Source organism: Phocoena phocoena, chromosome 11 (assembly GCF_963924675.1).
Source record: "Phocoena phocoena chromosome 11, mPhoPho1.1, whole genome shotgun sequence".
In the NCBI taxonomy this organism is placed as follows: domain Eukaryota; kingdom Metazoa; phylum Chordata; class Mammalia; order Artiodactyla; family Phocoenidae; genus Phocoena; species Phocoena phocoena.
The window spans coordinates 39,068,781-39,079,102 of record NC_089229.1 but is presented as its reverse complement, the minus strand read 5'-3'; the positions used below and the strand labels follow the sequence as shown (position 1 = coordinate 39,079,102).

General features: G+C 34.2%; 1 protein-coding gene across 1 annotated transcript in view; it reads right to left on the bottom strand.

Annotated features, from left to right (window-relative positions):
• Positions 1 to 1,255: 1,255 nt before the first annotated feature.
• The window catches only part of PAWR (pro-apoptotic WT1 regulator), a 99,776-nt gene continuing 90,709 nt past the window's right edge, over positions 1,256 to 10,322 (bottom strand). The window contains exons 4-6 of the mRNA XM_065888039.1: positions 5,252 to 5,399; positions 3,539 to 3,643; positions 1,256 to 1,342 (exon numbers count right to left, since the gene is read on the bottom strand). Of these exons, the coding sequence (XP_065744111.1) occupies positions 1,256 to 1,342; positions 3,539 to 3,643; positions 5,252 to 5,399 (340 nt within the window). The remainder of the gene's footprint in view (positions 1,343 to 3,538; positions 3,644 to 5,251; positions 5,400 to 10,322) is intronic.

Genomic DNA, 10,322 nt, shown 5'->3' with positions numbered 1-10,322 from the left:
GATAAAAGGGTACCAGTATACTGTTTGAGATTCAACTTCAGACAGATATTTCTTAATGTATTTTAAAGGAGAAGGTTTCCTTACTCAACATGAGAATGTAATAATATAAAATAATTCTAAATATTGTTACTTAATAAAAGAGAAAATTTGTATAATTCTTCAAAATAATTGTTTTTATAAATCCAATGTTAGGAAGACAATCCCTTAAATTTGAGGTAGGGGAATAATTCTCTCATATGGGAACAACTGTGTCACAGTGTTATCCTCCAAGTTAGAAATTAAGCAAAGTATTTCAGTACTATTTCTGTTTATGTACTGTTTTGTTACAGTAAGTACAAATGTTTTAAATGTGAATATTTTGGTTTTGATTTTAATGCATATGATAATTAAAAATATGGATTTTTTTTTCCCTTCTACACTGAAATTGTATACACTCTCTAGGCTTGATGAATAAAACAACTTTTAAAATACCCCATGTTCACTTATAAACCTTGGAATAATAATAAAAAAAAAGTAGTACCTACATAAGAAATTTTACATTAAAATTACAATTGTATGTTTTTCTGAAGTCAAAGTGATTTTAAATTTATTTCAATATTTGAATACAAAATAGTACATTTTAATTTACTATAGCATAATTCAAGTATTCTCTTAAATTTTATATTTAGCCAACTAGTATATGATATTAACTGACTTTTTATAATAGCTTTCCTTTTTTAAAGATGACTGTTATACAAAAGAGTGTGACTCTATGTTCCTCTAAATTGCTTAGAATAAGTTGAGAGAACAAATGACAGTAGATAAAGACCTTTAGGAGTAAATCATCAACATATAAAAGGTTGCACACATCAGTAATAAGGCATTTGCAGGTAACTCCCTAAAAAGTATTTGAATTCATGTAAACAAAGACTATGTATATTCTTTTAGGGAGAAAATACACTACCACAGATGAAATATATTCAGATGGTTGTGACTTTAAACCATATATTATTTGAATACCACACAAAACCGAAAGAGGCATAACCTACCAGTTTAATAACTAAAAGATGTTACTTATTTGTGAACTAAAAGGTTGATACTTTTTGAAACTGATAATGAAAAAGAAATATTTTGAAAATAAACATCCACTGTTTTCTAGAAATAAATATACACACTTAGTTAGTTTAATGTATTACAGCATAGGAATACTGTCCTAGTGCCCAAAACATTCAATCAGTAGTTTTAAAATATTTTTCCACACTGAGCCTTGAATCTTCTACCTTGTTAGCTGCCCAACAACTTTCAAAAGAGTTTTATTCTCCTGCTTTAGTTGTTCATTTTCATCTTCTATGTCATCTAGGTCCTTAAGGAAACAAAAAGGAAAATAATACGTAAGTTTTTAAAACACTTAAAAGTATTCTGAAGGTGATAAAAAAAATTTCAAAAATATACATTCAAAGATAATTCATACAAGCAATTAGTCTGCAAACGAGGGCTAGTTCTGAAAACAACTTTGGAAGGAATATGCCCCACCTAAAGGCAGCATCCACTACTTAGACTCCTCACTGGTATCATGATAATGCAGGCCAGCTCTTGCCAGATCTTTCAGTTTTTAAAGAGAAGCCAGAAATCAGAATTCTTTATTGTGAATCTTCCAATTTTTAATCACTATAAATAATTTAAGTTTTTAGTTAAAAACAAATCCCTCCTTCCCCAAACTGAGGGCTAAATACATATGCAGTCAATATGAGGTTTGGGGCCTTGGATTGCAACCCTGTGTCAAATTAGGCATCAAAAAGATCCAGGTACAAGTTCTAGATGTACCCCTACCACCTTGGTGATCTTTGACAAGTATGCATGTTGCAGGGGGGTAGAATTTGGGGAGGTGATAGAACTGAGGTATACAGAAAAGGAGGTCTGGGGCTTACAGAGTTGATCTGGTTCAATTTATGTTAGGCTTCTCTACGACATTTTGTTTAAAGGAAAGGTTTCGAGCTTAAAACAATGTGAAAGCCACTAAACTAGGTGCTTTAAAGTTATCTGATTCTAGCTCTATGTTCCCTATATTAATCTTAGTACCATATAAACACCAGTTGGTAAATACAAAGGCAATCCACTATAAGTCTTAGTTTGAAGAAAGACTATTTCAAGGTAGACTATTTACTGATGGTTGGAAAAGAAAACATTTAGAGCTTTATCCTTGCAATTCAAAATACTAAACTTGGAGAAATCAATTTGAATTCTAAGTGTACTACTGGATAGCAAAATTCTGAAACATTTAGTATACTGTCTTTGAACAATTAGGTAAATGAGTTTTAAATGTACAAACACAGAATTTGTATTTTACTCACAAACTAAATTAATGATATTAGGAAACTAATTTGTTGAAACTAACAATAATAAAGATACAGGATTCCTAAAATCACTACAACTGAGACCTACCTAAGATTTAGAATTAAATAATAAAATACATTCACATATCGTTTACTAGGTTACAAACTCTGTAAGGGCAGGTGTTTTATTATTCTTTTTAATGAACACACTGCCTAAGACAGTGCGAATACATCACAGACATAAAAATATTTCCAGATTTTATTAAATCATATTCTAGAACCAAAAGAGGAATGCCCGTGTTCCAAACCAAGATGAAAGGCAGTCTATAAGAATGGAAGAGCTTACTTAGAACTAAAACTATTGAATACCTGAGGGTCAAATACTGGCTCAGCAGATAACTATGTGATTACTACATATGACCTTGAGCAAGTTAAACTCTGAGTTTCAGTGTCCTCATCCACACCCTGCAGTTAATGCTGTAGAGCTGTATTAGAATGAGTCTGCACATAATGAAGCTTTCCATTTTCTCTTCTTTTAGAATTAGAGTTAAGATTGGATTAGGAATTTGTTCCGTTTTTCCCTGAAGCAAGTTTATTTCTTTCCTCCATCTTATGTAAAGCCTTCGAAAAAGGGAAACTATGAAATCTCTCCTCATTACCATTACCTAAGTATGGCCTAGCATTAATACCTGCTTCTTAAGCAGGGAGTAAATTCTAGGGCTGAAAGAGAAAAAAAAAAAAAAAAAGAGAGACCTTAGGTTTAGGCTAAACCTAAAGCTGGGGATGCATATGTATAACTGAAGAAAAAAAAGTGGTGAAAATACCACAAAGACAAGGACATATGGAGTTTCTTATGGCAAGACAGTAGCAATTTTAGTTCTTCAGTGGGGCAACTCTGTACCAGTACCATTTTATGTGTGGCGCTGACCAAGCTGCCTCTTACCTCCAGACTCTAACAAAACACAGAACAAATCCATTCACTGGCCCATCCCCAAAAGAACAATATTAAGTAAATACAACTGACTGGTAATTGGCCAGAGGAAATCAGTTTATGGAATGAAATGACGGTTCTGGCTACCACAAATTACTATCGCATTAACAAAAGAATGAACTATTTAGTTCATATTATTATTTAATAAAATTAAATAATTTCTTCATATTTATGTATTTTCATCCAGTTGACAGAAAAAAAGGAAACCATTAAACTGAAATATGTGAATACTCACTCGATTTAACAAATCAATTTCTTCTTTGAGTTTTCCAATCATTTCCTCTTTATCTTGCATTAGTCTCACAAGTCTTAAGTTTTCTTGTCTTTCTCTTACCACTTCCTGGTAGATATAATTACAAAGTATTAATTGGGAAGTAACAAGTTGTTTATAATCTTAAATAGCATACATCTGCTAAGTCTGGTGAAGTACCTTAGATACATGAAGATTTCCAATGAATTTCTTAAGTCACTTGGTAAGGAAAGGAGGACCCCATCCCAGAAAAGAACCAGAGAATGAGAGGAATACAGGAGTTGTAAAATATACTTCTGATTAAATCTATGTTTACCCAAGTTTTTAACAAATACCAATACTCAATGACTTTAGCTCTTTAGTTGATCACCACCATTAGTAATAAAATATCTTAACATTTAATGACTAATACCCTGTTGAAGAAAATTCAAAATTTTAATAAAAAATACAAAGTTTAAGAAAAGGAGATGGCTCTATGGAAAACTCTAAACAGAAAAATAATGATCCTCCATTTTACTTACGGCTCTGCCAGTTAACTGACAATGGATAAAATGAAGGAACTGAAACCGTTTACTGGTTTTTAAACTTTTTTTTTCTTTAAACAATGCAACACCTTTTCCAAAGAAATCTTATCAGAAGCCAGGACTTTATGCTGGGTCAGCCACCTTGGGGGCAAAAGTGAAGCAGAACTGAAAAGGTCTCACATAGAATTTGGCTTCTTTCTTACTCACCCTCAGAGGAAAGCAGCCAGCCGGCCTCATTAATCAGCTGCTGCCAACTGCTAGGAACTCAATCCAAACTCTTGTGGAACTTTAAAAGCCCTTCTGAAGAACCCCCTTGAAAACTATTATACTATGTATTCCTTAAAGTTTTTAATTTAAACTCACAGAAACTAGGGTTAAAGTTCAAATGTGAACTAAAAATAATCATAATATTATAAAAAGAAACAATTTTTAAAATTCAATCTCTACTTAAAACAATTTTTATATCACAAGGAATAGTTTCAGTTCAGCAAAATAAAACACATTTTCAACAATCAGAAAGTAATTCAGCACCATTATCAATTTTAGGGATTTAATGTTTACAGAACAAAGTTGAGACCCCATGGTTAATAAATTAATGCCAATATTCATTTGAGATGTTCTCAAAGATACTCCTTAAAATTGTTTATGCTTTAAATTGTTTCAAACACCACAGTGGCTCTAGGCTCTAACTCACAACCCAGAAGAAAGTCTACAATCTGTACAGATAATATAATAAACACACAGTAGTACATACTGCTAGCAGAGACTTCTAACCATTTCAAAGGCAAAGACTATTTTCAATATATTAAAGATAACACTTGGCAAAATGAGAGTATCCATTAAATATTAACCAATTCAAGAGCTGGCTCCATTTCTAAAAGTTTTAACATCAACAGAACTCGATAGAAAAGTATTAAGGAAATCAGAAAATGCTTAGCCATTATGCATCTAGAAAATATATAATTAAGAGTGATTCAAAGCTTTTATTTGACTACACATGGAAGTACCGATTAACGCTAATGGTATCTTCCATTAGTGCCCCTCATTCTTTTCCCTTTTTTGTCACTGTCTCTTCCTTACACATTTCAATTTTTCTCTCTGCTGCTATGAAAGTGAAAAAGGAATCCCAATGGTATATTAATTTCATAAATCTTAAATAATTTGTAATTCATACCTTTTCAAGATCTTCAATTTTCTTTTCCAATGTGCTACTTGAGACCAAATTACCTGAAGCATTTGCATCCCTGTTATACCTGCTGAACCCACTTCTGTCTGTTCGGGAAAATCTACTTGAGACATCTTCTTCAGAGGCAGTGGTTGTGCTATGGAAATAAAAAAGATACAAAAATTTTTAGATGTTGGGGGTAGGAATTTATTAATTAATTTATTTTTGCTGTGTTGGGTCTTCGTTTCTGTACGAGGGCTTTCTCTAGTTGTGGCAAGCAGGGGCCACTCTTCATTGTGGTGCGCGGGCCTCTCACTATCGCGGCCTCTCTTGTTGCGGAGCACAGGCTCCAGATGCAGAGGCTCAGTAGTTGTGGCTCACGGGCCTAGTTGCTCCGGGACATGTGGGATCCTCCCAGACCAGGGCTCGAACCCGTGTCCCCTGCATTAGTAGGCAGATTCTCAACCACTGCGCCACCAGGGAAGCCCCCCAAATTTTTAAAGATACCTAATATTCAGCAAGAAGAGTGCCAAGAGTATTTTCTATTCACCCTAAACAATTATCATTCCCCTGAGGACACATGGTTATAATAGCCAACTTATTTATAATTATGGAAGTTAATCATTATTCCAACACAATAAAAAAAAATTTTTTTTAATTAATTCTTTTGACCAGTATCTCCTGAGTAGCTGCTAAGTACCAGACACTGCTATGAGTACTGAAGATGGAACAGGAAACACAGATGTGCAAACATGGACTCTGACTTTCATAGAGCTCTCAGTGTACAGGAATATAACCAATGACAATAAAGCAAGACAACTATCACAATAAGGTAAGTGTAAGGTACTCAGAGAACTATGAGTGGACCTAATGTAGCCTATCTGTAGTGAAGAACCACTTTCTTTCTCCTTTTATTTTTAAATTCCATTCCATCATGGACCAACACTCTTTTTTTTTTTTTTTTTTTTGGCTGTGCTGGGTCTTCACTGCTGCACACAGGCTTTCTCTAGTTGCATCGAGCAGGGGCTACTCTTCATTGTGGTGCACGGGCTTCTCATTGAGGTGGCTTCTCTTGTGGCGGAGCACAGGCTCTAGGCACACAGGCTTCAGTAACTGCAGCACACGAGCTCAGTAGTTGTGGCTCGTGGGCTCTAGAGCACAGGCTCAGTAGTTGTGGCACACAGTAGTTGCTCCGCGGCATGTGGGATCTTCCCGGACCAGGGCTCAAACCCGTGTCCCCTGCATTAGCAGGTGGATTCTTACCCACTGTGCCACCAGGGAAGTCCCCATGGACCAATACTTTTGTAAGATCAAACAAAAATGAACTGGAAAAATAAAAAGTAAAAAAGGCCATACAAAATACAAGCCTAAATGTTTTATTAGATTCAGACCCATAATGTGGTTATATTTCAAAAACAGGATAAACAAAAAAGAAAAGAATTACATAAAACTGCGTAATTTTCACTGGAAGTATGCATATAGGTAATTATAGAAAACAGCTATCGCACTAGCAACTTTTGTCATTTCATAATTCTTATTTAACCAAAAGTTATCACTGAAATAGCCATTCTTCATATTAAACACCAATTCACACATTCTGAACTAATAGCATATGTCAATATTTAAAGTTTTTAATATAACAAATAAGCTTGCTTCTTGCTTTTGCATTAGTTATCTATTACTGCATAAAAAAATATGCCAAAACATAACAACACAGTTATTATCTGACAATTTCTGTTGGTCAGGAATCTGGAAGCAGATTAGCTGGGTGTTCATGATTCAGGGTCTCTTCTGAGGTTTTAGTCAAGATGTTGGTCAGGGCTACAGTCATCTGAAGGCTTGTCTGGACTGGAGAATTTGCCTCACAGAGCTGATGGTAAAAGGCCTCATCAGCTTCTCACTGGTTGTTGGCCAAAAGCCTCAATTCCTCAGTATGAGGGCCTCTCTACTGGGCTGCTCACGACAAGGCAGCTGGCTTCCAGAGAGAAAGCGACACAACAACCAAGACAGACACTGCAGTCTCTGTTACAACCTAAACTCAGAAGTGACATACTATCACATCAACCCCATGTTGAATGTGGAAGGGGATTACACAAGGTGAAAATACCAGGAGGTAGAGCTTCCTGGGGGCTCTTTTGGAGGCTGGCATCATTCTTGCTAATCTACCGAATCTAGGTTGGACTGATGACAATGCTGATCACAAGGGGTAAGGTATATCTAAACTACCTCTATGATTTGTTTCAGTAGCACTCACAACAGAGAAATTAGTTTCACAGATGTATATTGACCAAAACAGGGGAAGAGACTTTGAAGCAATTTTAGCAAGCTCAGGATATTCAGTTTTAACTTTTACCCAATATGCAGAAAATGACACTTTTCAAAATTTGTCCTCAATTCTTTATTGGTAGCCAGTTCCAAAAATTTATCCATCAAAAGTATAGTTAAATCTAAAATAACTTTTGATGAAAAATAATAGATTCTTGATCTATTAATTTCCTATGCATGGGTTTTCTTTTGATGGAAAATAAAATTCAAAGTCTTATCAAACTTGTAAGGTATATGATTATAACATTTTGCAACAGTGCAATATTAAAATCATCACCTACTTACTGATAAATTGTGGAACCCATCATAACAATTTGAAGAATCTTTTCCCCCAAATTTCTAACTTTCATTTTTGTCCTTTGACCTTATGTAACACTGAAAACATTTGATATCTCTTTCTTGCACGAAAGGCTAATTAAGATCATTTTTTAAAAAAGAATGATGCTATCAGACAAATAACCTTAATTCACATATTTCAAAAGCTGGGGACTAAACTAGTTTCTTTTTTTAAAAAATTGAAGTATAGCTGATTTACAAAACCTGATTTTTTATCTTGTAAAAACATGAAGTGTTCATGCCAAAGGTCAAATACTTTGCCTGAAAATTTCCCTTTAAAAATTATTGTATACCTCAGCATATGGTAACAGCTGATTGGCTCAGCTTCCAAACTATCACTTAGTTTTTTTTAAAACCTCAAATTTAATGTGTTAGTGTTTAAGTAATTCACACTTTTAGTGAACTGTTAATTTAGTTGATATACCAAGTACACTATTTAGTTCAGCTGACATAACAAGACTTTCTCAATGAAACAAGCAGGAAGTTGATTTACATTCTGGCACAAGTTTCAACATTTTTTCCCTGTCACTGTCTATATAATACAGAACATACTCCTGCAAAGCAAAGCAAAACACCAAACCACACTTGTTGACTTGGTAACTCTTCAAAGCTTTATATACTTCAGACAAGCTGTTGTTTGTCAGCAAGGAAGCTGAAAAATAAATTCTTCCTTCACATTACTGTCATGTGAGCAAAATCAATGTGTTGATCATATTGTCACAAAAATTCCTTTGCTATCCTGATTTGTCTAAGAGTTGGTCTTCTGTATGACTAAAACTGTCCCTAAATATACCAAGCTATGAGTGTTGCTGGGAAGTATTACATGAACTACCTTCTTTGCTACAGATTCATCCAACACCTTCCAGCAAACATCTTTGTCTTGTCATTTGTGTGTAGTTTTTTAATGTTAGCAACCTGAAGTCAGACTGTAAAAGAAACTCACAAAATACTAATGAAATCCTGAATACATATGAAATCCTGAAGATCTCTTCTGTCAGCTTAACTGTAATAGTTCTTCTTTCAAATAAGGCATTTGTGGTTGTGAATTTAATTATGTCATGCATGTAAATGTCACTTAAATTTTGATGGTTTTATTGTTTTAGCAGCCAGTACATCACTGCAAATAACCCACAGTGGTTTTAGCACTTCCCATCAATAATGGCTAAAAACTGAACTCAATATAGGAGGGAGGATACTTCCCAACAAAACTAGTACAAACTCTTTTGGTCTGTACCTCTTTGAAATTACTTCCATCGTCATCATTTGGTTTAGTATTACTGTCACATTCAGAAAAGATGTATCTTTTTTATTAAAAAAATAATCTAGGAAAGCTTCTTTTATCATAAGTAAATTAAGATTGAAAATAAAGAATATAAATTTTAGGGCTTCCCTGGTGGCGCAGTGGTTGAGAGTCCGTCTGTCGATGCAGGGGACACGGATTCGTGTCCCGGTCCGGGAAGATCCCACATGCCGCGGAGCAGCTAGGCCCATGAGCCATGGCTGCTGAGCCTGCACGTCCGGAGCCTGTGCTCCGCAATGGGAGAGGCCACAACAGTGAGAGGCCCGCGTACCACAAAAAAAAAAAAAAAAATTTTACTTCCTAGATTTAGGTAATACTAACAAAAGCAGAAATTGAAAAGAATAAAAAAGATTTTTTGTTTTATTTTGATTTAACTATTATATATTTACTTTTTAATTATTTTACTTATGAAACAAGAATATGCCTGATTAAATTTAACACATGATTTTTAAGGTAAATAAATCCTTCTTCAATTCTTACACATCTTGGGTTACAAATGACTAACATAAAAATAACACAGGTAGAGCAGAATACACATTCTTCTCTAGCTTGCATGGTATACTAACCAAGATAAACCATATTCTGAGCCATAAAACACACTTTCACAAATTTAAAAGAACAGAAACCATATAATATCTGCTCTTAGGCCACAACAGAACTAGGCTAGAACCAGTAACAGAAAGATAACTGGAAAGCCCCAAAATAACATGCAGATTAAACAGTGCACTTCTAAATAACACATAGGTCAAAGAAGAAATCTCAAGAGAAATTTTAAAATATTTTGAACAAAACGAAAATGAACCCACAACTTATAACTTGTGGAATGCAGTAAAAGCAGTGCTTAGAGGGAAATTTATAGCAATGAACGCATATATTAGAAAAGAAGATAGATCTAAAATGAATAGTCTAAGTTTCTACCTTAGGAAACTAGAAAAGAAAGAGCAAATTAAATCTAAAGTAAGCAGAATAAAAAAATAACAAGAACCAGAGCAGAAATGAATGAAATTGAAAACAGGAAACCAACACAGAATAATCAATGAAACCAAAAGCTATTTCTTTGAAAATATCAATATAAGCAATAGGCCTCTAGCCAAGTTAACTAAGAAAAAGAGAGGACAC